Source organism: Numida meleagris, chromosome 5 (genome assembly GCF_002078875.1).
Source record: "Numida meleagris isolate 19003 breed g44 Domestic line chromosome 5, NumMel1.0, whole genome shotgun sequence".
NCBI classification, from domain to species: domain Eukaryota; kingdom Metazoa; phylum Chordata; class Aves; order Galliformes; family Numididae; genus Numida; species Numida meleagris.
Window position 1 is genome coordinate 38,985,224 of NC_034413.1, and position 27,996 is coordinate 39,013,219.

Genomic DNA, 27,996 nt, shown 5'->3' on the forward strand with positions numbered 1-27,996 from the left:
GCAAGGAGATAACTCCTTAGCAAGTAATTTTCCAGTAGCAGTGCCAGTCACTGTCACAAGAATAATCATGTGGTTTCTTCCCAGAAGATCTGAAAAGGTTTTGCATGTCTTTTATTGGCTTAGAAGCTTGGCTTTCCCTGGTTGGGGAAATCCCTTGTTGCCTGCAGGATTATGGAGTGATTTTCCAAGCTGTTTCTCTTGCTTCCTTGGAAGTAGCAGCAGGTAGCCTCCCACTAAGTTTCCCTAGGTCAAAGGGGCAGTTTTAGGTGTCTGCTTTTCTTGATTTGTTAGTGACTGTTCAATGTCTGTGCAAAGGAAGCCTTCAAGGTTGAAGTGGCTTGGTAATAAGCATCTCTAGTGCTCTATAAATAAGGCTAACTAAACTTAAAGAATTCTATTTCTTAAAAGTAAAGTAGCTGGATAGACAAGGACCTGGCTGTAACAACCCTCAGCTGCACTTCTAAAGCAGTTGGAAATGGGGATGTTTTCCACATATGGGGCACTTTCTGGAATTCCTGTTTGCTTTTAAGACCAGCACCTCTGCTAATATACAGGTGTTATCCTAAAGAAATAACTACAGACTAGAGAGCATGAATGTTCACACTCCTGCTATGTTCCCAGGATGCTCCAGTGCTCCTTGGGCTACTGCCCGAGCCTGGTCAACTCATCTGAATTGCAGAAAATAGGCTGGGACCAAGGTAGCGAACAAAGGATAGGAGACCTGCCCCTCTGGGCTGCAGCCCTTAAGGGCTGGAAAATTTTCGTTTTTTCCATGCAGCCTTTGTGTTGTTTTCACCTGGTCTCCAACTGTGTGTGTTATGTGACATAGAAGCAGCCTTCATCTAAGTGCTCTCCTATCTGAGCTCAGTATAACAGAGCTCAATGTGGAAGAAAAAGCAATATGGAAGAAATTCCTGTTAAGTTTATTCAGTGAATCAGCCCTTGTTGAAATCTGTTGCAAATCCTAAGCAAAGCCTGAGGCAGGGAGCCTTGGCCATGCTGCCAGTGTTGATTATTGTTGACTTACTGTTTGTCTCTCTGGAAAGGAGCAAGATATACTGAGACACTGGTGTAAAAAATCCCTGCTTTATTAGGCTGCAGCCCTCAGCTTTTATCCCACCCAGAGCTGGCTGCCATTTTATCTCAGAGTTGCCTGCACAGTGCATAACTCACCATAAGTGCTTTTGCCCTCTGAGATACACAGTCACCTCCTCCCCAACCTCAGCTCCACCGCCCTGAAGTCCAGCAGGAGAGCTGTGTTAGTTGTTAACCCATGCCTTTCCCCAAAACAACAAAAAACCTGATGTCTCTGCCATGCTAAAAGTCCTTGTAAAGCATACATGATGTAACAGTACTGTGGCCAGTTTCAGGCATGCTGAAACACTTTTTTGTTACAGATGGTGAAGAATAAATTACTTCAGTTTTTAAGTTTTTTTCACACTCTCCCATTACCACATAATTCCTTCTTCCAATTTCTAATCTGACTACATTGCTTCAAGCTATGTTTTTCTCCTATCTCCAAAAAAAAAAAGTACATACTCCAAAATTAATGGACTCTTCATCTGAAAAATATGCAGTCATCAGGGAGTTTCATGCTTAATTCCTTGGCTCTTGTACTTGGGAGATCACCCACACTTCTCTTACTGACTTATTCAGATCATATACTTTGACTTATTGCAGAAGACTGGTCTTCAATGTTTTATATAAAATTTCTTTGTCAAAAGCTGAAGTCTGTCATCAAGAATGTGGAATTTAAGGGTAGATTAATCCTAACCACATAATTCACAACAGCTTGAAACACAGCTAACATCATTTTCATTGATAGGTAGTAGTGTCATACAATCATCTTCCACATACCACAAAAGCATATCACATAACAAGACTCCTGATAAAAAACAGTTTTGGAATCAGTCACAGTCCAAACAAACACTCTTAGAATATGATCAGATTAAGTTGTTTAAAGTAGGGGGCATGTGGAAATTATCACAAGCTGACATCAGATGTAAATCAGGCTTCTACTTTGAATGGGCTGAACACAGGGTAGGTTGTAGTATAAGCTCAGCAAGTTTACTGGACTATTTCCTGTTCTTGAAAGTTTTATCAAAATCCTTTTAAAACATGTAATGGACATCCAAAAGGGTTTTACAAAGTGCTGTTAAATGACATCTATCATTTTACTAGATGTTGAGGCAGCTACTTTAAAAAGCAGAATGCAAGTAGGAAGAAACCACTGCAGTGTTTTCTGTCAAGGGGGAATCAGATCTAAAACATAATTGAGATTCAACAAAGCATGGAAAGCCTACTGTAAGCCTACTGCCAGGAGATCCAAGAAGACCATCTTTTTGCTGAGTCAGCTGTCACAATATCCGGTGAAAGCATGTCCTTGACAAGGAGGCATATTTAGCTTCCTATAAAAAACTCCAGCAGATCCATTTCCCTTAAGTGATGCTGTGATGTTTGAAGATATCTGTGGAAAATGATACTAGAAGAAGGAACTAACTTCTATAGATATGCCCTGCATGTCTTAGACACCACAAGAGACATTCATAAACACTTCTGATGTAAAAATATTTTTTAATAAACTACTTCAAAGTGATTGGGAACATAGCAGTGATGATGACCTCACCTATCACGTCTGATGGATGTGATGTACAAGGAGACAACTCCTTTGGTATACCTGTGCAAAATATGCAGAAAATTTCAGCAAAGCAAAAGGAAATATTTTTCCAATTCCTTAAAAGCAACACACAAAGGACACACAGCCTAGCTGAAGGGGAAGGCATTATCCACTGTGGACGTTTTCTAGATGACAGAGGAAGCTCTCAGACCCTTACTTCCAGACTCTCCTGACGCTCCTGGCCTGCAGGAGGGTCCACTCCTGCCTCCCCACCATATTTGATCCCAGCTCCACTCAGCACTGCAGTTACTATCACTGGGATGAGCAGCCCCAGAAAGACTGGGCTTCATGGTCTTTGGTCAGAACAGGGAGCAGGGACTGAGAACAGTGAAGAGGAAAGCTTGTTATTAAATATATTTTCCATTAACATGCTGGCGAAGGAAGAAATACCCTGACATTTACCTTTTCCTCAAAACCTTCCAGGAACAAAATATTCAAAAATGCAGATGAATTTTATGCAAAGATGTCTCCTAGCTCCTTTAAAAACTGTCCTTGACAAATTTGTTAGCAACTGTGTGTATCATTCAGGTAGTGTGTGGAGGGTATGACTTAATTCCCCATGGCTGATCCAACCCCCTAACCCTGCAAAAACGTCTGTGCTGAAACTAAGCATTTCCTTGCTTCAAGGCAGGAAGTGTTAACTCCTTCCTTGCTGATACAGCAGCCTTCAAAGACATACTGAATTTCAGACAGATTCAGTCAGCAGGAGCAGAGAGAAATTTCAGATAGACTTCAATGTGCTTATCGTGTTTGATTTCTGGAATGAGGGAGTTCTTCAAAGTTATTCACAAAAAATACCAAAGGCCTGAGTATCACTTATAAAATATTGTACAGCAATAGGGGAAGAAGAGTTTCCTCTGTAGTTTGAAGCAAGAAGGTGATTTACAGGCATGCCCAAGTGGTGTTTGAGGTGATCAATGAAGCCCAGGATTCACTTGTTGTAAATGAAACCCTTGAGAACATGTGACATCCCCGTCAGCCTTGGGCAACTGATGCTCTGAAACTTATTAATTCTATTCATCTTATTCATAGAATGCTGGAGAAACATCCCCTCTCTTTGACAGGCAGTGTCCAAGGAAGACAAATGAATTCTCCTGGAGCTAAACATCTGGCATATCGCAGAGGGATGGGGATGAAGAGAACTCATACCTCCAAGCACATGGGCAGGCAAAGATTTGTGGTAAAACCCCATGAAACCTATTTCTCACTGGCTCCATCATGCATAGTCCAGGGGAGTGAACCAGCAGGACACACAAAGCATTAGTTGCAAATGTAAATCAAGCTCCAAAGACACCTAAATACTTATAAAGATGCAAATAATTAGAAAGGACATCAAAAGCTAAAAAGAATTTTAGCCGAAGGGAGTCAAACAGTGCTCTGGGAATTAACAAAGACAGGGTTACCAGGGATTTGGCATGAAAATTCAAGGATTAAAGACCTTTGAGCTAACCTGTTTTCAGGATAATGACAAGAATGTGGGCATCAGTATTTGCAAATGCTTTACTATGTGATAGTAAGCAGGGGCAGGACCAAACTGATCTCCAGGGCCATTTAAGGTAAAATGCACATCTTGGCTCTCCCAGTTCCTCCCAGAAATATCTGGAATGCACAAGAACATTTTGGGATACAACCGGTATGTACTGGATTGATGGTAATTTCTCTGCAGCAGGACTGTTATCCCAAAGAGCCTCCCCAGTGCCGGTCAGAGCTGGCCCTCCTTCCAGCTGCAAACGCCTGATGACATGGAGCAAGAACGAATGTGCTAAAAGTGACTGAAATTCAACTGGCAAACTCTTAACATCATTTTTTTCCCTCCAAGTAGTGTATTTAGAACAGCCCACGCTAGATTTTTGCATTCAGGAAACTGGGCAATGTGCTGCTCAGGATTTAGGTATCAGCTGGGGGACTTTGGACATCACAGCATTGAAGTTTTCTCCAGGTTTCCACTGTCATGCTGTAAGTCCTGAGCTGAGATACTTAGCACTGCATATTTACATACCCTGAAATATTAAATATCAGCTGTTTATGGCTATTTTGTTGTTTATTATGCTCTGCTTTCAGATTCAGTAATTTCCAGGGGCAAAGCTAGAGAAGAAAATTTATCCACCCGCACAGGCAAAGAGAAGTTAGTCCTTCCATGCAGCAGCTCCAGCACATTCATAGGTGATTTGAGAGGGAGGAATTTGACATTAATTTTTGAGTGTCAGCAACATACTAAGATCTCCTTGACATTTCAGTTCCATTCCCCAGATGAGTCTTGTTGTTAAATTCCCAGAACACACAGATTCCCCTGTAACCAATACTCACAGGCCACCTTGAAATTTCATGCAAGCTGAAGGAAGGGAGCAGATGTCCCTGGTGCCCAAAAGCCAGCAGTGGGAGGATGGCTGCAGCTGCAGGAACAGGCCAACAGCAGACAATGAGCGGAAGAAAGGGAGATAAGCAGCCAGGAAACAGGCAGGAGAAGCCAGAGCAGAAAGCTATGAGGCAGCAGCAAAGGGAAAGTTGCAAGGGGAAAAGCAAAACCAACATCCAGCAGCGAACAAGAGGGAAACCTGTATTGGAAAGGAAGCCCTAAGAAAATGTCAGATGGGATGGCTGAGCAAGGATTCTGGGGGAAAAGGCTCCTTGAGGCCGGAAAGTGATGATGGCAAGGGAGAGCAGATGGACTTGCATCCTCTGCGTGAAATCCCTTGAAGGGATGGAGACCAGAGCATGGAAGCGAGAAACCTGGTCTTCCCATGCCATGGTGGCCAACATCAGTTAGGGGGACTCAATCTGGAGCCAAAAAAAATATAAAGTAGTGCAGATTGCCTTACCTCAGCAGCACAAAGAGAAGGCCAGAAGTAGACATGCTCCTGGGGACAGAAACTTGTCCACATAGGGACAGATAGGTTTGGTCTTCGCAGAAGACCATACAGGATCATGCCATCAAAATCTCTTCAAGTCATCTACTTCAAACCCTAAGTCTTTATAACAGGAATGTCAAGTTTGCTCTGACAAGCATTCAACATTTAGAAAGTTCTAAATGTAAAGCTATTAGTAACACTTACATTCAGTCCACTGTTGATCTGTGATGGTGTGATGCTTCCTTTAGTTATACAGAAACATGTTCTTTATTTCATTGATGGGATCCTGATTCTTCTAACCACTCCCCTTACCTTCACCTTTAGTAGCTACTAAAGCTGCAGCTACCAGCTGCACAGCATTTCAGCAGTTCTCACTAGCACTTACAGGAATGAATGAATTTGTCTTCCCTGAGAAAATGTCATCCTCCCTCTCCAGGTTCTCATCTTGAGACAGGAAGTTTTAGAGTCTGATACTGTGTTTCCCTGCCTAACACCTCATCTTCCATAATTCATAACCTCAGAAGCTTCCCATTAAAAAAAATACTGTTAGTAACACGGCTGAGATAATTCTGTATCTATACCGATTTCTTCAGCATGAGCCAAAAGTCAAAGTTACTGCCCATCTGGAAAGCTTCATGTATGGTGGCTCCAGGTCAGAGCATGGTCCTTGCTCTCCAGCAGTGGGGAAGCATGGGAAGAACCCAGCATTAATCACTGAAGAGCTCAGAGGAAAGAGAGGGAAACTCACAGGTGGTTTGCTCAGCAGGATGAACAAAAAGATTTCCCTAAAGGGAAAAAAACTTTTTTTTTTTTTCTCCAAAAGACAGAATCACAGAGTCATAGAATGGTTTGGGTTGGAAGGGACCTTTAAAGATCACTTAACTCCAACCCCCCTGCTATAGGCAGGGGCATCACCCTCTAGACCAGGTTGCTCACAGCCCCATCCAGCCTGGCTTTGAATGCCTCCAGGGAGGGGACATCCACAGCCTCTCATGGTAATCTGTTCCACTGTCTTATCACCCTCACAGTAAATAATTTTTTCTAGTCTAAATCTACCCTCTTCCAGTTTAAAGCCATTTCCCTTCATTCTGTTGCTACCTGCCCTTTAAAGAGTCCCTCCACAGCTTTTCTGTAGTTCCCCTTCAGGTACTGGAAGGCCACTATAAGGACCTCCCAGAGCCTTCTCTGCTCCAGGCTGAGGAGCCCCAACTCTCTCAGTCTGTCCCCACAGAGGAGGTGCTCAAACCCTAAGATGGACCCAAGACCATCTTTTTGGCCCTCCTATGGACCCGTTCCAACAGCTCCATGTCCTTATTGTGTTGGGGGCCCCAGAACTGGATGCAGTAGATGAGGTGGGATCTCATGAGAGCAGAGCAGAGGGGCAGAATCACCTCCCTCGACCTGCTGGTCACGCTTCTCTTGGTGCAACCCAGGACACAGTTGGCCTTCTGGGATGCAAGCACACATTGCCGGCTCATGTTGAATCTTCCATCCTTCTCCTGAAAGGAAGAACATTTTGAGAAGGATGGTGAAGTCAAAACAGTTTTGCTGCTGGTTGCAGGCCTGGTGGTGCCTGATTAGGGACACTGTGAATGGTGTGACCAACTTTCTGGACACGATGCTTTTGGGTGTTTTCATTGTTAATAGCGTGGTGCAGTGACCATCCAGGAATGCTGCTAATGTATCTGACTCTTATTTATTATCAGTAAAGGGCAACTGCATTTCAGGGATGCTTACATTTTGTTTTCCTTCCTTTCTTTATTCATTTCACTGCAGGCTTGCAAAGCACAGATCTGGAAAGAAAATGCTAGCCATGTGTCACATGCGACACAGCAATCATCACCAGTGTCTGCATTTCCCAGTGCTCTATCACCACCGTCCAAAGTGAGTAATAACCAAATAATCTCGTTAATAACTTTAGGAAGGAATAAAAACTCCTTCTCTGAGGATTTGAAGAATGATTTCTATAGGATGGGGAGCTACTGCACTGCACTATAGGTGAAGCAAAGCACATTTGTTTGAAGATAGCGGTACTGACAGAGAACTTGTAGACAACATGGAATTCCAAACTTTATGTTCTCTGCAGACTACTGGGTCTGCATTAGGAATAGGCACTACCAGCTGCCATGGTATTTGTCTTATTTCATATGACTGAAGAGAAGCAATGGTAGCCAGCACATCTCTCCTGCACAGCTGGATTTAAGCATCCCCAGCTGTATTAGCTCCCCTGCACATAACGTTAATTTGTTCATTCCTTCTTACTATCCCACTAACTTACCTACCTACTCTATACCACAAACTTCAGGACATTGATTTTGGCATCTCACCCTGTACATTGTGCAATTTAAGTCACTGATCATACTGGCAGCCCCCAGGCTGGGGTCCTTTGCAGTCAGCTACTTCCCAGCTGGCCCTACATTCACTCTTGAGTTTAGCTTGGTGTAACCATATTTCATCCCATCATTGATATTACAACTCAACCAATACTTTTTCTCATGCTTGATGCACCTAAATCTTTAAAAAAAAAAATCTTAAAAAATAAAGAAAAGCCACATGATTCTAGTTGAGTTATAGTCATATCATGCAGTCATACTCTTTGATATCTTACCCTCCATTTAAAAGACACTGATACCTTCTCCTTCCACTTGAACCTCCCCAACATACAGCCTGAGAATACTGATTTGGCATTTTTCTCAGAACAGACTTTCTGAGAACAAGAGGCATTTATTCTTCCTACTTCTCCTGGAACTCTTTCTCTGCAAAGCTGTAAAAATGAACCATGCTACTCTCATTCACATAAACATGAAAGTTGTTCTCACCATATAGACTCTGCTTACTCTTGGCTTTAGCAGAAGGAATTACAGATAAAAATAATCATACACAGGCTCAAATGAAGGTTTGTCATTTTCATACTATTTCTAACATGCCAGCAACTTCTGTGCAGATCTATTAATACCACAAGTGAACCCCCATCAGAAAGCAGACATGGCTCACAAATAGCTTTGGTGTTCAATACTCCCATCTTCTCATCTGCTGAGCTGTGGTAAGAAAGGGTGCCTTCTGATAAGCAACATGTCAGGCTAATTATCCACAGGGATTTCAGGCTGCATATTTGCTCTCTGGAATAATATAACCCAGATGTGGGAAAGGCATGGTTTCAGTCAGTCCTTCTATACATCCCATGACACTTGGTCACGAGTGCATACATAGGTATGTGCATCAGCCAGTAAAATAACCGCATTATACACAGCCAATAAGCTGGCTGTCACACATGCATTTTTGTTTGCACTCCTCTTACGCAATTTTAGTGCTGCCTCCAAAAACCTTCTGAAAAAGAAAGTCCACATATTTTCAAATGAAACAACTAAATGCTTTGGGTCTTTACATAGATACAAAGATTTTCACAATAGATTGACATTGACTCATCAAGCCATTTCACCACAGATAAAAAACAAAGATTAGGAGATAGATGCTGACACCTACAGAAGAGCTTGGGAAAAAGAGGAAAAACAGCTTTCTCTCCAGCACGTGGATGGTCATTTAAAGGGACTCACCAGCAAAGTGATGGGCACAAAAGCTATGAACAAGGCTGCCCTTACCTCTCAGCTGCTCTCCCAGCCGAACAGGAACAAGAAGTAACCAGCTGTCCTCACCAGCGTGGTGCAGAGAGCTACCACACTACTAGTAGCTTCACTCACCTTCAGAGGATGTCACTGTGCCCCACTGTCCTTGCTGGAAATGCACAACAGCAGAGGTTAATAGTGTTATAAACAGCTGTCCCGCTTCCTTGTCATCATGTTGTTGATTACACAAAGACTGGGCATGAGTTCAAGCCTAGCAAATAAAACAGTTAGTATTTGAAGCTGACCAGAAACCAGCTCTCTACTCAATGAATGGAGCTACTGCTTTCCTCCTCTTTTGTCCCCAGAAAGCCTTATTTTCCCTTTGACCTCACTAGGGTGATTAAAAGATGAAGCATGAGTGTCTTCCAGAGACAAATGGAGCAGATTCTAGATGGGGAGTAGGACCTTTACAAACAATTTGAGTTAAATGCTACCTCTTAACAGGGACTGACTTTCTTCAAGTGAAGTTCTGAAGAGATGATAGGGGCAGCACAAGGCAAAGCTCAATGCAATTTGAGGAGAAAAACAAAAACATTTTCACACCACAGAATATAAATTACATAGTAGATTAGATTAGTCTCTAATTGAGAATTAAGCAGGGTGCAAAACTACAAACTTCTCAGCTTTCTTCAGAAAGCTCTGAGTATGGGGATAGGAGCACAGTAGGAAATGGGATTACTCAGAATTGTAGTTTTCTTGACATTTTGTGCAACAGTTCTTCCTTCTCATATGAACTGCCTGCTATTCACTGCTTTAAAAAAAAAGTCTAAAGCCCAATAAGTAAATATGATTGATAACACTGGCAATGGGCTTCACAGGACTTGCTGTTTACTCACTCCTCAAGTCTGTTTGCTGCTGCAGTACTGATGTTCATCCTGACATATCTGCTGTGACCCACCACAGGCAGATACCTGCTTGCTGACAACATGCCTGGAAAAACCAGGAACCAACCAACAGAGTAGATGAGAAAGAACGACCATGTCCAAAATACATCAGAGCAAGGTTTACAGATATGATTTTTTTTTGTTTAAAATCAGCTTCTCCTTTGAAAGCCCTTCCACAGTTTCTGAGCCAGCCTGCACAATATTCTGAGCAAACACCAAACCAGCTGAAGGCTTAATACCCCACTATCAGCAGCTATTCAACCTAACAACTGCAGCACTGCTTTGTTAACAAGAGGCGGGCCGAATGCATTTAGGTGAACTAGAAAAATAGGTGGCTATGGAAAATACTCACAGCTGAAAACCCAACAGCCATCTTAAGCAGAGTGGTTTCCCCTCCGTATATTACAGTGGAGAGAACTGTTATTTTATTTACATCATTTTAATTTCTTTCAAGCAAGAGAGAAAAGAAAAACAGAAGAACAGAGTGATTAATTTCAAACATGTTATTACTATCTGCAAAGAATTTTATAAAAGCACAAAAAAGAAGGGATTTGGGGTTTTATATTTTGAACAGCAATATAAAAATACAATGTTGGTTCAAATGTCAGGTAAGGTCCATATTGACAATTACAATTTTTTTTTATTGGATGTATTTTACTGAGTATTGAACACTTGCTCATATAGGCACTGACTGAAGAATAACACCACAAAATAAAAATGATAAAGTGCAGACCTGTACTGAGAAGCAGGCCTGGTAAGTCAGTCTACTCCTACAACTCAGCAGAAAGAACGAAAAAAAAAGAAGAAACTGCCATTATAAGAGAAGATATGTATGATAAATTAAGTTCTGGGGTCACAGAACTATATAAGGATTCCTACAAGGTCCAGAGAATTAAAAAAATTGTGTTTTCCTCTTCATTATTTTTCCAGAAGTGCCACATAACTCTAACTTGTGTGTGTATATGGCCATTATATTTTCAAATACAAATTTATGCACTTAACAAACTCCAGCCCAGTAAGGAGTTTCTGCAAACAGTGACCAAGGCTGTGATCAGAATGACTGAGCCAAGGAAGCTGCTGTAGGTCATTGATGATGAGCTGCACTAGATCTCCTGCTTGCACCACTACTCCTCCTAAGAAGATTCAGGAATTAAAATGGCAATTTCAGCATGTCTGGACCTTTCTGCACCTCATAAGGGCAGTTTTCTACAGTTCGTAATAACACAGAAAAACATATAATTTCCAGAGCTTGCACACATCCAAAAACAAACAAAAAAAAAAGGTAGAAAACAAGAGGGAGAATAAAAACTAATATAAGCTAAAACATTATTTTGTAGTAAACAATAGAATATAACGTGCAATAGTGCAATTTCTCCTTTGTTGCTCCAACAGTGAAGTTTTGATAGACAGTCCACTGAATTTTGGCATGGGGCATTTCACATCTAGCTGCGAGCTTGCCGGGGATTGCTGGGCTTGCCAGTCTTCAGCGCCGAATCACTTTGTCCCGGCTCTCCTTTCCCCTTGCCAAGATGGCGGAGCTTTTGATCCCAGCGCTGCACATCAAAATGCAGAGGAATTGCAAAAAGATGACAGAAGAAGTTAGTGTTTATAAATAATAAATGTTATTATTATAATAAATATGGTAACTGTGTGGATTTACAAACAACAACAGAAGCCACTGCTGTTATCACCACAATACCCTGTGTTGGGCCCAATGGAGTAATGTGAGGTTATTAAGAATTATGATTTCCAGCAGAGAGGAGAATCCACTTCCTGACCTGGTTTAGTACATTCTGTGATTGAAGGGGATGATGGCAAGGCCATGTCTTCAGCAGCATCTAAAAAAGCAAACGTAAATGAAGCCACCTGTGCAGTCGCTAAGGGAAACTAGGGAAAAAAGTCAAGTGCTTTTTTTAAAAATTATCTTTTACTTTTCCAGGCAATAGCAACTGCAGTACAAAAAGACATAATAAATGTAACTGGAAAAAGTGATGAGACTTTATGAAAACTGAGACTGGGATGAGAAGTGAAGTGCCCTCATTAGGCTTCTCCAACAGTAAACAACATTCTCACCAGCTTCTGCACCATGCTAACATAACATGGTCTGAAGTTACCAAGTCATAAATGCCACAAATTCCTAATTAGAAATTTCTTGTCCTTTATACCTGATACTTTAATTTATTCAACTAGTTTCCTGATGCAAGCACCACTACTGTACGAGAAGTCATTGATATAGTGGTACAAAGACCTCCAAAATCTTTATCCACACCTGCTATGTATCAATAGCTGTAAGAACTGAGAGTACAGCAAGAACGAACAAGTATCACATGATTAGGGAAAAAAAATAAAATTGAGTTTAGGTATTGCTTTTTTTAAAAAAATTATCTGTGAGCCTCTTCACTGCTGAGGCACCAGAGCTACCACAGAAATGCTCTGCATATTGAAGCCAGTACTGGACAGAAAAACAACTGAATTGGACTGAAACCAGTGCTTGATAGAAGGCAATCCCAGCTGTGCAATAAGCTAGAAAATATGTGAGCTCCCAAGAAAGAAACCATATATGACCCTGCCACCCCTGAACTGGGACTGAACAGAGAACAGCCTGCAGCAGCAACCTGGTGTTTATTCCATGGCACTGGATTACAGAAAGTTCTGCCAAATCAAACAACAGCTTGGAATAAGATCCCCATATCTTTTCACTCATGTAATCGCTGTGGATGTACCATATTTACACAGAGAATCCTGTATTTGTAATGAGAACAATATTTTTCTGCCAGTCACCATTAAAACTGTTGGAGAAAGCATTCAGCAGAAGAGACTGGTTTGCATAAGTACAACCACTGTGTCAAGACAACAGTTGAGAAATTGTTTTAAAATAAAGAGAAATCTGTGTAAAATTACACTCCTAGCAATGTCGAAATAGCCAATACTCTGCTGTGCATCAAAGCATAAAAAGGCAGTCCTTCCAGAACATGGGAGTCATTAGAATACACTAAAATTAGAAAACATTTGAGAAAACATTCATATATTGTTTCCATTTGAGCTCACTGCTTCCAGTTGGCTACGAGTAAAATACAAGACTTCCTTATCATGTACCTTCCACATCTAAGCAAGAGAGACAAATTTAGAATAGTCATTAATCCATGCAATTTTTTAACTATATTTAAAATTTGTTAACTACATTTAAAGAATATTAAAACTTGAAAAGTGTAATTCTGACTTAGTCTGGAAAACACTTGTAAATCCCTCTTTTTTCATTAATATTGCAATCCCAATGAAGTACATACATGTTGCAGAAGGCACAATTTCCCTACAAAGGCAAAACACTTCCGTGGTTTGCTTTGTTGAGGTGAAGATTTCGACTGCTATCCACTTATTCTACTTGGCATGTATTTCTGAGTAATAATAGGCCATGTTAATTTTCGATACTTATTATTAAATAGCTCAAGTCAGCGTGTGTTTTTTTCCTTCGCTTTGTGAAACTTCAGCAGCTGTTCCATGGTATCTGGAATATTTGACTTTTGGTGAGCTATTTTCTTACCTTTACTTTTTTACCAAGTCGATCCTTCCATTTCTCCGCTATGGAGCCTTCCACCAAGAGTAACCTATAGAAGGAGATAACCTGTTACTCTACCAGCATGCATGTATGACCTATAGAATCCAATACATGCAATAGTCTCTGCACTTGCAGAGCTCTGTGGCTCTCAGCAATCCCTCTGAGTAGAGAATATGATTAAAGTGCTATGCAGAGCGACACAAAGTTTGCCTTAGCTGGTGACTATGCAATCTCTAAGGCCAGGAGAACAAACAACAAATAACACCTCAAAGATAATGCTGCAAGAGTTACCTGGAGCGCTCTTCATCTTCATAGCCCATAATGATGTACTCTTCATTGGCACTGAGTGGTGGACAGAGGCAGCCAGAGTTTGTGTAAAGATTTACAGTGTCCTTTGGGATGTTCACCAGGGAAGATTTGAGAATCTCCTTTACTTCCACTACTGCAGTGACATCATGACATTTAGTCTTCACCTCCTTCACTTTTGCCCGAATAACTAGGAAGAAGTAGCAAAAAGTATAGTTAACAGCAGCAGACAATGCAGGTTGCCCCTGGGCCATTCTTGATGACCTCTAGGATTAGTCTTTTGTATGGTCTGTTATCAGAAGCTCAGCTGGATTCTGCAGCTCCCCTGCCCCCAGTTCTTCACTACTTTACCCTCCAGCAAGAGGCTGCAGGTAGCTCAGTATATTTCAAAACAGAATGGGTCACAAGCAGGAGTTATGTACCAGTTGTATGGGTGTTCCGTTAAATTTGGGCTTGATTTTTAACATCCCCTCCCCTCTGCCCTTCCCACCTCATGTATTTAATTCATTCTTTGTATGTTCTCCTTCTGCCTCATGTTACAACTGTTCTCTCGGACTGCTTGCACTACAGATGTCTGAACTTAATTTGTCACTCTTAGCTTTTCATGAAACATGAATATGCATCAAAGCTTATTGTATCGCTATCTCTATCGGATGACAGGCCCTTCCCTTTTTTCATCCTCTTTCCACTGACCCAGCACCAATCTGCTCTGTTCCTTATGTATACCAAATACTCCTGATCTTGACCTGGTGACCTGTTTAATTGTTTCTTCCCTTACTCTTTCTTTTTGCTGTAAGCTGCATAGGAGGGAAAGCTGCCTTTCAAAGTCAACAGATACTTGGGTCTCTCACAGTGACCAGTGAACTGATGTTGCATGCGAATTTAAAGCAAACCCGGTGGTAACACTCCAGAGAATACCACATCTTTCACAGCTTGCAAACAAGATCATTTCCATAACATACAATAAACTCCTTGGATTCCTAATTTCTTCTAACCTACAAAAAGTAACAGAGTGGACCTGATATGCTAGAAGACCAGGGCCATTTGGACAATAGAGGACGTAGTACAGACACTATGCACTTTTAAAGGTTGTACTGACAAACTCAGTCAAAAAGTTGTTCATTGCTGGCTTCAATGCACAAGAAGGCAAAAGCCTAGTATGCCTGTTAAATGCCATGGTGAGATTTTAGACATGAAAAATAGCAAAAATATCCCTTTCTGTGAAATCAGAATGTATCAGACCTGTAAATCCAAAAGGAATTTCAAGCATAGGAGCCCACAATGTCATTTTTGACAAATGACTTTTCACACTAAAAAAGTGCATGAATCCCAAATGCCCATGCTGACACTGAAATAACTAGCACTCAACGTCAACAAAGACACTCTTGTACTAACATATTAGGCTAATCTCCTCTATCCTTCTATAAACACTCCCAGTTTTGAATTTGGAAAAGTTTCAGGCCACATCTTCTGTAATAAGTACAACCGGATTAACCATCAGTAATTGAAACCATAGGCTATTTTTGTGACATTTTTCTCAGTCCTATTTAACTCTCCAACTGTAGCCTTATAAACAGTGATCTCCTCCTAAAATGACTGGGAGCTGGCCATGCAGCTGTCCTTACCATAGTTATAATTGTTGCGTAGATAGGTCTTCTGGGTAGCTTTTATAGGTTTGCATTTGCAGCGTTCTACAAAACAGAAACTTTTATTTAGAAAGAAAACAGCCTATGTTCAGTGATAACCTCCCCAAAACCCCAAAGACACACCTAACAAGAATTTTCCTTCTCTGAATTTACTTATTTATTGTAGAGAAGTTAAAAATTGAACAACACAGAGTATTAGTGGTCTGCTGTGCTGGAAAGTGTTATAAAACTGTCCATAAGATCTCAAATATTTCTAGGAGAAAATCTGACATGATGAAATTTTATTAAAAAAAAAATACAGAACAACAACAAAATAAACTTTACACATGAAGATATCTAAGAGATACAATCAGTGGCTAAAGTATGTCAGAAGATGGTGAGACCAAGAGACAAATGACTTTCTGATCGGAATGCTTCTAGCATGGTCTTGGAAAAACCTTTATTCTTTGAATCAGAATATTCCAAGTTGGAAGGAACCCACACAGATCTCTGAGTCCAATTTCTGGCTCCAGATAGAACCACCCAAAATTCAAACCCTATGTCTGATGTAGTTATCCAAGAGCTCCTTGAACTCTGGCAGCTTGACCCAGGGCCATGACCACTGCACTGGGGAGCCTGTTCCATGCCAACCACCCTCTGGTGCAGAATCTTTTCTTAACACCCAGCCTGACACTCCCTTGATGTAGCTCCATGCTGTTCCCGTGGGCCCTGACACTGTCACCAGAGAGCAGAGTTCAATGCTGCCTTCTCTGCTCCACCTCATGAGGAAGCTGTAGACCATGATGATGAGGCCTCCCCTCAGTCTTCACTTCAGCAGTACTGAGCAGGAGGTTTAGGAGAGCTTCTATTAAGGAGGCTGGAGCGCTTCACTTGGCTGCTGGGAGCGTTTTGTGTTGCCTTTGATCCTGCTCTGGACTCTGCCACCATTAGTAAAATGGGCCAGGAGGAAATGGTCTTTGAACTGGACGTGGTTGGTCTGTTGACCAACACAGCACACTACAGCTTATACACTCAACAAAGGACTGTCCTAGATGGAAATGTTAAGGTACTACTTGGAGCACATTAACCACTGGCACACTTGCATTTGATCTTATGAATTCTATGACAAGACAACACAAAGCTGCGCCAGGGGGGTTCATACTAGATTTTAGCAAATTTTATTTTCCCATGAGGGTGGTCAAACACTGGAACAGCCTTCCTAGAGAGGTAGTGGATGATCCCATGCCTGTCAATGTTTAAGAGGCATTTGAACAATGCCCTCTTTAATACGTTTTAACTTTTAATTAGCCTTGATGTGATCAGACAGCAGGACTAGATAATCTCTTAAGGTCCGCTCCAACTGAACTATTTCAATCTAAAGAAGACACCTCAAACAAGTGCTTTATTTTAAAGTAAAAATGAGTCAAAAATCTAGACAGTATTTCTTTTCTCCAACAGTACAATGACAAGACAAAGATGCCAATCCAGCAAGTATTGTTCCAAAGCATCACAGCGTAGCATTTTTCATAGACACACTATAGACAGTGCTTCATCTAAAATGCTGATCCAACTGATAGGTAAAGGGCCACATCCCACACAGGACTTTGATACAACACAGCGCACAACTTTCAGGTCTCATGTCACTGTTGGAATGTCTGTGGATAAGGAGCACTGAGAGGTGCCTGGTCAGGGTGCTCATTCAGGATTTGCAAAAAAAAACCACCTGACACTGGGACTGTATTTCATCCTTAAGATAAAAGCCACATAGCAGAAAGGGATAAAGGTAAGAAGGCAGGCTCTTTTGCCACAGAGACATTACTTTCTCAGCTAATTCTCAGCTAGACATTATTTTCCCAGCTAATTTTACTTGAAACAACTTAAGGAGGGGCAGTGCTCAAGTGCTGACTACTCCCTTAAGAAATCATAGAGGACTAAAAATTCCTTCAGTAACAAATGACTGCATAGGTGTAACTAAACCAAGGAGCTACTCATGAGTCCATATGATGGAGTGTAGGACTGAAAACTGGGAGAGCCAGAAGGAATGAAGTTATTGACCAACAAACAAGTAGAGCCAGCAGCTCAAAACCTCTGATTTGTGGCAACAACCACCTCACTGAGTATGAAACTCAGCAGATGCTTGCAGCCTGCACTTTCTAAGTAGGAAAGCTCAGCAGTTTCTTGGCAATGTCCCCTTGATCCCACCATGGTTCCACCAGCACACCTGCTCTCTAATTTGGAAAGAATAATGCAGAGAGGCTGCCATGATCAGCCCTCTGATCTATCTACACCATGTGTCATCAGCCCTGAGTACAATTGAAGCCTGTGCTTCGTATACACCTAGCAACAAAGCTAGGCCAGCTGTTGCTTGGGTTTGTGATCCAGAACCCTAGGTATAATTAGAATAGGGAAATTATTAGCCCTTCCAGCAGGATGACCTTCAAAACACAACACAAATGAGTGTTGAAGAGCAGCACATCCAGCGGCATGGCTTCCAGACAGCTGGAAACAGTACTGCATGTAACAACATTTTCATTAGTGCCTTGGGAGTGCTAACGCTGAAGCCCCAGACCCATACTTTCATTAACACTCCCAGTATTTCACTGCCAATTATTCTAATGCAAATATCCACTTCTTTTCAACTAGCATGCAAGTAGAGCTTGGTGGACAATGTCAGACTCAGTGAACTGGTAACTTTCCTCCAAGCCCACTGCCTCAACCCTCTCTAATCACAGGTCCCAGTATCATGTGTATGTGGTCATCTACTCCAATGTACCACTGGAAGCAAAAACTAATTCAGAGAAGAGTAGGCGAGCTGTGAGTACAACTCAGATGTCCTCATTCATACTCAGTGTCCTAAATATCTAGTCTTGTCTGCTGGCTGCATTTCACACACTGTTTAAGTAGAAGAAGACTTAACACAGCCTATTTCTATGCATCACTGTTCTAAAATGATGCATATAGCCAGCAATTTAGTTAAATCCACCGTGAAGAGTTTGGGAAATAACTTCTATTTTCTTTTTAAGATTTCTGCATTAAATAAAAAGATGGTATCTTGTGGTAATGGACTTCTCAAAATTATTATTTATTTTGGACTGCAAGGATTTTTGTAGTTGAAAATTAAAAAAAAAATACAGGAAAGAGGAGAACATCTCAACAGAAGAGGATATTGTTTGCTTGAATTTCAAACATGTCCTTGGGAACCTATATATAGTATCCTACAGACTTAGGCTTTTGTATGGGACTGTGTTAAAATAATAAAGGCTGAGAAGTGATTTTTGGCTTCCCTTCTGCCTGTGGGAGCTCATGCATACTTTAGACCAAATTATGGCCCATTTTATAAGCTGCCTTGAAACACGCCATAAAAGACGTGCAGCTCTGACCCATACTCATGCAGGCATCTTGGCATTCATATTCAACAAGTTCTGGCGATTTTCAAATTTATATACTAAAGTACTTTACAAAATGATGCATTATTTCTAATTACTACTTAGGAATACAGAAACTGGCACAAAGGCACTTGCCAAGGTCAGTTCTAAAGCCAGATGCAGAGTGATAAGCAACTCATTTCTCTCATCACCTGTTAAGGTGGCTTTCAAAGGGAACATGATGCAGGTATTAGAAAACATGATTTTCTTTGATGCATGTTTCTGAGCCTTCCCTAGCAAAGCGAAATATCCACAAAAGGTGGCTGCAAGAAAATTGTGTTGTAAAAATTCACTGTCTCTTGATCCTAAGGGGAAGTCCCATTTGACCTGATTGTCTCCTCCAAAGCTGCCAGAAGAGCTCAGGGGCCACAACTCCATCAGGGCCTAAGCACCAAGATGGACAGTGGAGGCTCACACCAACTTGGAACAAGATCTCCGCTGACTTTGCCATTAAATATTCTTTCTTAAAATATGTCAACATAATACCAACATATGCTCAACATCTATGCCATGGGAAACTTCTCTCTGTAAATACCAAAATAAAAGGACTACAGGGAAAAAAGTCTTCTGCTATAATCAGTACCTACAAACATGTCATCTTAAATACTCGTGCAGGCACAATCTAAGCAAATGCTCAAACCTGGCAGATGCTTCCATTTTAAGTTGTGGATAAAGAAGTCTGGAAAATTTTCTAAGTGGCCTGAATAGCATCTCATGAAGCATACAGAAATCTAGCTTACTTCCAAGAGACAGAATAGCCAGCTGAAATGGGTGTGGCGCACTGAACCACAAACTGTGTTCCAAAAACAAAAAGCTAGTGATAAAGATATTACCCTTTCTCTTTATCAGCACTTTTTCTGTTCATCCTCACTCTCTTTTGGATGTGACTTTTGAATTCCGCATCCCTGAGGGCAGGCAGTTCTTAAGATACATTTAATATTTTTGATATAAGGTGATAGGAGATCCATGCTGAAGTTAGCAAAACTTGGTATCTAATTCTTCTCATTGCTCAATCATATTTAGGTGCTTATATTAACAAACTGGGCATCAGTATGTACTGTAGCTGGTCAGTGCCTCTGAAGGAGAAAAATTCCAAACGAATAATAATAAATTTCAAGGTAGTCTTGAAATCTATAGTCATTGGCCACTGGCTTGCTTGAGCAACAAATTCACCTTTCTATAATGTTAGCTACCAAACTAGGCTTTGCTTTTCTTTGCACTGCCTGTGAATAGTGGCGACACTCAAGAGACTTCACTCTGTTCAGTGAAAACAAAACCAAACAGTAAAGTAAAAACAGCAGGGGACCCGCTGGAATAAAAACAGCCTCACAAGGTCTCAGCCTCCATTTCCTCAGGTTGTTGTGAGTTTTGGCATTATCTGCAGAGAAGTTGGAATTTAATCTGAAAATATGAAAGTCATAATGAACCACAATCTTCAATGTTTTTACCCCCAGTGAATGAGAGAGCTGGTGTACTCCCCAGCTTGCTACAAAGTGAAATGATTTTCCTTCTGTACTGAATCTCAAGCAGTCTGCTTGAATCTAGCCTCCTTTGGCTAAAACAAATAACACAAAGAACATTACATGTCTAACTTTTTTTCACTTCTCTCCTGCAGACTGTGAACACTGCAACTTAACTTCTGCTTTCCTTGCACCTTACAACAACAGCATTTATAAGTTTACAGAAACTTATTTGGGTGCATACAATCCCAACGGTGTCCCTTTGCAGTTTACAGACCTGGGATTTTCCTTCTCATCGTTTCAGCAAGCATTTCTCAGTTAGATCAAAATTCATACTGGTATGCTAGCAAAAGTCTGCCAATGACTACAGCATTATTCTCCTCCCTGCATTTTCAGTTCTGCATGGAAAAACAACTGGATGTGCTGAAGAGAAAATGACATTTTTGGTAGTAGGGAGGTAGTAGGGAGGAAAACCCATGTAATGATCATTCTCAGTGCTCAAGACAAACACTGTAATGAAATCAGCACAGCCCCCTTGACTTCATGGGAATTTTGCCCTCATGAAAGCAGAAGAAACATGAGTTGTACAACTGATTTGGTCAGAAGTACATAGCCTTCCCAGACCCAAATCCCACGTTCCCACAACAGATATAGGCACAAATCAAAAGCACGATCTACAGGATCTCAAGATAGGTTAGAATATCTATGCCTCAACTAGTACTGCTCTTCATTAAGTATTAAAAGGATGTGCTCATACAGTTTATTATATAGTTTTAGAAAAATGTACTCACCAATGCCGCTCCCTCTACAGTTGCCATTATTAGAATCCATTGGGAAATCTGGCATGGATTCGTAAAATATGTAAAGAAATGTTAGTGTTTTTAGTATTGGAATATTTCAACACATATACATACGATATTTTATCTTTCTCTGATATTTAATATATTAATAAGCAGACTGTAAAGTTCCAGAGGCCAGCCTGTTTCTGCTAGAGTTGTCATCAATTCTTACCTGAGCTTCACATAAATATGGTACATAGTGTTACATGGTGAACCATATTAAATAGCCTGCTTCGAGTGCAGAGACTGGCAGGTTTAGGACAAGGGTGGAAATTTATGGCATGAATTTGCAACGTTTAAAAATTACATCCATAGAGTTTGCCTTTAATTAGATGATGAATGAAAAATTCCTTTTGTTTTTTTTTTTCGGTTACCAAGGAAATCAAACCAACCACAATCGTATCGTTGAAAGAAATGCCAAACCAACATTTCAGACCTTCCCCTACCCCTCAGCATGTTTAAAAACATGCTGATTATATTGAAGGACAAATAAAGAATGGAAGGGAAAAAAAAGGCATTGTGCCAAACTTTCAAAGAACTGTTTTCAGACGCATCTGTATGTGGAATGTGCCTCACATTAGTAAAATGTATAATTTCAAATCTATTTTTTTAATCAAATCACATAGTTTAATGGATTTATAAACATATCTGATAACAAAAAATGTGTATGTTAATGCACGTAGTTTTGCACAACTTAAGGAAAAAAAAACTCGCAAGAGAAACAAGACTAGGAAGAGAGGTTGCATACTTTATTAGAAGGACAAATAAAACGGGAAAACAAATAGGCTTTAAATAAAATCCCCTTCTCTAAGTGAGCACGGCCAAAGGTTTCTTCAGCTTTTCCAGATGTCAAAGTTGGTATCATACAAACATAGTCTTTCTTGTACCCTTATGGGACCTTGGATACAGCAATCCTGGTATTAGAATACAGCCTAGGAAGATACTTGGCGTAGGTGAAGAACTTAGATGCGTGGACTACGTTTTAAGAGCAGGGGCTGTTACTGAATCACAGATTCTGTAAATAGAGAGCCCCAGACATCCCCAGCTGCACTAACCAGTAGACTAATTTGTACTGGCTGAAGAACTATCCTCAAAACTAACACTGATGCAACAAGGGTGGTAAACACTCAACATGTGTAATATAAACCTGCTACTGCAAACAAATACCAAACCCAACTGTATTCCACCAGATGTTCTCTTCCACTTCTAGGTACACAACCTAATTGTTGTTTTGTTTTGTTTTTACAAAATCAGTTCCAGTGAGCTTCATCCTCAACCCATTTCCTAATTCTGCAGGCATTCATTTGCCAGGTCACTCATCCAACCCCCAAGCCAGTGGTTATGGGTATGTGACATGACAGCTGGCTATGCAACAGCAGAGCAATTCAGTTGTGTGCAGAGAAGCTATTCATATAGACTGGTGCATTTTGTCTGAGTTCAGGCTAAGGTGTGCAGCATATTGTGCTCTGCATTTGTGGTCAGCGCGCAGTGCTTGTTGATGAACGATGGAGGAGTAAACAGATACCACTGTGTCACTTCATAGAATCACAGAATCATGATTAATCTTAATTTTGAGGTCTTGGGACAGACAAGTTTTGACCTTCAGGTGATGTTCATCTTTCTCAGGGCACTTGTGCATGTTAAGGGATGAGCAGCTTCTACTGAGAGTGAGAAGTGCAGGCTTATAGAAGCAACTGGAGACTTTTCACCACTGTATGCCATGTCTTGGAAAAGGCTTGCAACTTCCCAGTCCTTCTTCCGTAGCCAACAACCGGTTAAGGCTCATACCACTTGGGCCCTTCCCATGGACCAGGGAAGGGACAAGGAAGGTGGTCGTGGCCAGCCCTACCAGCAGCCACCAGGTTAGACAGGCATGAGGAACCATGATATGCCAGCCCCTGACCTCAGCTGTCTCACAGGATGGGACCTTTCCATCACGCTTATCCACACGCTACTTAGACCTCCAGGCAGAAAAAAAAAATTAAGCTATTTTGAAAAATAAGCAGCTGACTTCCTATTGTTCTGCTCCTCTTCTGAGAGGACCTCTTTGCCAAGTTTTGTCTACGCAAAACAATCTTTTGAAAGAAATAACTGTCAGTGATGATTATCAAGATTGCCAAAGAGGAAATATTATCCAGAGCACCAATTCAAAGGCCTCCTATTACATTTTGGTTAAGGGTGGGGGGAAAAAAATCCAAACTGATTTTTCCAATAAGCTGTTTTAATTAATACTTTTTCAGAGGGATGCTATTAAAAAAAAAGTTAACAAAGAGATAATAAAAGCCGTTTGCATAGTAAGTGCACAAAAGAACGATTTCTGGACCACAGATTTGTATGAGAGCTTTGGGAAAAGGAAGCAATTTGGTAAAACTTAATTTTGTGTGTACATCTTATGTGTCTCATGTGAGCGCGTAAAGAAAACAAAAAAAAAAGCCATCCTGGTGAACTCAGATCTCCAAAGGCAAACAAAGAGAAGTGTAGTAATGGTTTGCGTTAGACCAATGGTATTATCATTAATATCATGAATATAGTCTTTTTCAAGGCTTAAATTTTGCAGTCATTTTGTTCTTTAACTAAGAAATGAGACTGCCTGCAAGTTTTGAGCAAACAACTAAAACAAATCCCAACTTTAAGATGGGCATCATTGCTCACCCTCTGCACTGCCCTGACTACTCCCCCAACACCTTTGTGTATTTGGACTGCCATAAGCAGAGACGTGTAAAGCAAGAGTCAGAGCACTGTTTCAGAAAGCTAACAACATGTGAAAAATGAGCATGGGAAACAGTTATTTTGCTTTTAAGCGTACAGTACCAAATTCAAGTTCTGGGTTACAACAACTTCATCTGGGCATGCAGCAGCTGCAGAGGTCTTGGACTACATCGAGAAACCACAGCTTCATTTCAGATCTAAGAACATGTCTCTGTCAATTAAATCATGTATCATTTTCTTTAATGTTTAAGAGATTATATTTCTAAAAGGAGTCAGAATTCTAATCCACTGTTTTATGATAATCACTCAAAATGGTTCTCACATTTATTGTATGTTTATGATGTTTCCTTTTTCTCCAACATCTCGTTAACAGCCTGATACGCCTTCAAGCCATTTTTATGTCAACTTTTAATACAGAGTGCTCTTATTCCAGGCCAAAGGGATAAAGTATGTGCAGTGGTGAGCAGGTGGTTTGGTGCAACAGAGAGGCCACTTTGTCTAATACTGAAATTCATAAGCACTTAAACTGGTCACAGACCTCCTAGTGACAGGAGCAGGAAGATTCCCACCAGCCCCTAGGGAGCCAGATGCATGAGCCCTGAGCTCCACGTATGCGCAGCCAGGTAACCTGACGCATCTGGATTATCTACAGAGGATACAAATTAAATCAGAGAGTAAATATTGCTGCTTGGAAGTAACAAAACAAAAAATAAGGTATGTTGAGATGTGACCACCTTTACCAAGGCACCACTCAAAACTTCCCAAAGGAAACATCCAGGACTGCAAAGTCACTCCTGCATCTACTGGGTAAGCAACAAGATACAGAGTTTTTCCTGGTTTTTTTTTTTCAACCATGTCCATACTTTATCGTGATCTTAACACTTGCAGAGCCAGAAATTCAACCAATGGATCCGTCCTCTGGTATGGGCAGTACCCAGTTCCCTCTTCAAAACTGGAGGTGAACGCATGACTAGAGACATAAAAAGAGCAAGCACCCAGGCCTAAATGTGCATGCATCTGAGCGTCAGCAATTAATATGGTCACTTTGGGTACTTTTTGGGTGCAAATTTAAAGACATGATACATTTCCCATGGAGTGCTGGCTTGAAAGTGGTCCCTGTACCTGAGGGCCCTCAGACCTGCAGGTCAGCAGCAAGGTGTAGCAGCCCTGCTCAGACTTGGAGACAAGCACAAGCCCAGAGGGTCCACTGCCTCTTAACTCCAGCTGCACAACTCTCCTTTAACTGAGCCCCAAACAAAGCACTTGCACTATCCTTAGCAGCCTTCTCCATCATGGACATAACAGCGCCTACTTCATATCTTCAATATCTTCAGCCTTGAAGCAACATCAGGAGAAAGACACAAATAGCTTCCTCACTCCTGCTAAGAGGAAGCCCCTGAACAGGCCTTTCAACTGGGGCTACAGACGGAAAGAAGTCCCAGGAGATGCTCACACGGGATGTGTAGCCCACAGCTCAATAACAGAAAGTGAACTTTCCTGTGGGATTTGCCACAGCTTCTGCCAGCCACAGCTTCTCCTCATCTGGCAACAGCTCCTGTCCAGCAGGCAGGGGGAGGACAACTAACAGGGACTCCTTCCATCCTTACTGTGACATCAAAAGAAAAACGTCAGGCAAACTTCAATTCATCTTCAACTTAGCGTCATTGTCCTAAGAGCCAAGATGAGCTACTGTAATGGTGAGAGGGAATTCTAGCAAAGTGTTCCCTGAGGGTCAGAGAAGCACTTAGCTCATCAAAGACTCACAGTCTGGTATTGGAAAAGGAACGGAAATGGAGCTTCCTCACCTCCACCCCTGTTCCAACCATGACGGCTCTGTCAGCGTGCTGCCCTTCAGGCTGCCACCTTACCAAAGGGACTGGGCAGACACATCAGTCCTCACCAGAAATAACAGGGAGACCTTCAGAGGACAGAAAATGGTCAAGAAGTCTTACTCTGCAGGTAGCATACTCCTCTGGAAAAATGAAAAATCAAGATTTCACTTCCGAAAAATAAAAGCACCTTCTTCTACAAGAAAAGCCCATTACAAATGGGTTTATAGTTCTGCCTGCTCTATTGGGTGTTGTTTGCAAACAGCATGAGGTCTGCGAGTGCTTAGGAGATAAAGCAAGAGCAGCATTCTGCATGCAGGCCATTGAGCAGCTTGCTCTCCGTGTCTTCTGCTTGGCTGCGATGCTTCATTTGGAGAATTGAATTTGGAAGTGTTCACCTTACCTCTTCCTCAAACAGGAATCTTTCCTTCTGCTCTCTAAAGGAGCATTTTCATTCCCTCAAGAAGGATTCTTTCAGTCCGGTACATAATGCATCAGTTCAACATTTTCAGCCCAGAAATGAGAATGTCATCAGGTTCTCATTCACTGAAAGAGAGTGTTCATGGATCCGGCACTGGAATCCCTCAAAGAGGTCATTGTACTGCTGAGGTCCTCAGAAATAGGTAACTCGGGGGCAATTTTAGCCAAACTTCCTCCCTCCAGGTTTGAATGTGATTGCTTTCAAATTGCTGCAGGCTTGCCAAGCCTCACTCGGTCTGGGTCCGTTTTTAAGGCAGTTCTGAAAGCACCTCAACGCCGCCGAGAAAGGTGCTTGGCGTTGAAGAGCCCAGCAGGTCGGCAGCCCTTGCAAGGCTGCAGCAAGGCATCCCCAGCACACAGCGAGACGGTGCGTGGGGGGAAGGACAGCTGAGAGGAGGGCGGCCAGAGAGAATAACTAGCGGCAGTCGGAGGTAGCAGGGCATAGCACCGAGTGCTCGAGAGTTGGAGAGGGCAGCGTGGGCTCAGAGGAGCACACCTGGCTCAGCTACAGACAGAACACAGGGCAGTTGTGGGGCTCCCTCCGGCTCCGAACATCACCGGGGCGCACCGTTTCGTACGGGTCAAACCTCGCTCGTGACAGCCACCCACCGCCCCGCTCTAACTTCCAGTTCCGCCACTACTGCAAATTAACATTTCTGCGGGGCATTTCTCATCGGCACCGCCAAATGCCGCAGCCCCCAGGGAGGGCAGGGACTCGAGCACAAGGCACGGAGCAGCGCGCAGCCCCCACGAAGCGCTCCCGCAGGCGCCCGGCGCCGCGGCGCACACGCTGCCTTTGGCCCGCGGGAGGGGGTCACCTCGGGGCTCCCCCGAGCGGCGGAGCCACCCCGGGACGGGACGGGACGGGACGGGACGGCGGAGAGGAGAGGAGAAGCCGCAGGGAGCCGGCCTTTGTGCGAGCGGCCCCGGCCCGACGGCGCGCACTCACCGGCGCCCTCGGCGGTGACGATGGCCTCGGGGGAGATGCAGACGCCGCGGTCGTAGAGCGGCAGCTCGTCGCAGGCCAGGCTCTCGGGCCACGCGTGGCGGTAGCGGATGAGGACGGGCTCGCAGCCGGCGCGGGCGCGCTCGCAGACGGACTTGCAGGGCTTGATGGGCTCGTGCTGGAAGTCGATGGTGCAGATGGGCGCGTACATGGCGCAGAGGAAAAAGAGCAGGTCCGGGCTGCAGTTGGTGCCCAGCAGCCCCTCGAACTGCTCCATGGCCAGCACGGCGTTGGCCTGCGTGCTGTGGTGCAGGTGGTTCGGCATCTTGGTCATGTTCCAGGGCAGCGGCTTGCACAGCGGGATGCGCACCGGTTCGCAGGCCGCCCCCCGCCCCGCCGGCGCCCGCCCCAGCAGCAGCAGCGCGGCCAGGGCCAGCACCGGCAGCCCCCGCCACATGCCGACGACGGCCCCGAGCTCAGGGGTCGAGCGCTGCGCCCGCCGCTACGCTCCGCGCCTCGGCCCGACCCCGGCACCGCCCCCGGGCGGGCGGGCAGGGAGGGGTCGTGGCCGGGGCCGGGGCCGGGCCGGGCGGAACAAAGGGGCCGGGCGGGGAGTGGGGAAAGCAGCGAGGCTGCGCTGCTCGTGCCCGAGGGCGGCCCCTCGCAGCGCGTGGTGCGAGAGGAAGCGCTGTGCGGAGAGCGAACGGCATCCAGCGCGTCCCGCACCCGGCGGGGAGCGCACCTGGCGGCCGGGAGCGGGGAGAGCCCCGAGCGTGGCCGGCGGCACG

The 27,996-nt window shown here is 42.9% G+C and overlaps 1 protein-coding gene across 1 annotated transcript; it reads right to left on the reverse strand.

Annotated features, from left to right (window-relative positions):
• On the reverse strand, nt 10,418–27,722 carry FRZB (frizzled-related protein). The gene is made up of 6 exons (XM_021399455.1): nt 27,212–27,722; nt 21,197–21,244; nt 15,521–15,586; nt 13,881–14,085; nt 13,575–13,638; nt 10,418–11,586 (listed from the first exon to the last, which is right to left on the reverse strand). The coding sequence occupies exons 1-6, from the start codon at nt 27,663–27,665 to the stop codon at nt 11,476–11,478; spliced, it is 948 nt and encodes a 315-aa protein (XP_021255130.1). The 5' UTR covers nt 27,666–27,722; the 3' UTR covers nt 10,418–11,475.

Bases quoted from the DNA above. Each gene is read 5' to 3' on its own strand.
- FRZB (XM_021399455.1), bottom strand. From the start codon at position 27,665: ATGTGGCGGGGGCTGCCGGTGCTGGCCCTGGCCGCGCTGCTGCTGCTG. The intron at 21,245-27,211 runs GTGAGTGCGCGC...AATCCATGCCAG, and splicing joins CGTCACCGCCGAGGGCGCCG to ATTTCCCAATGGATTCTAAT. The intron at 13,639-13,880 runs GTAACTCTTGCA...CTCCTTCTATAG, and splicing joins GAAGATGAAGAGCGCTCCAG to GTTACTCTTGGTGGAAGGCT.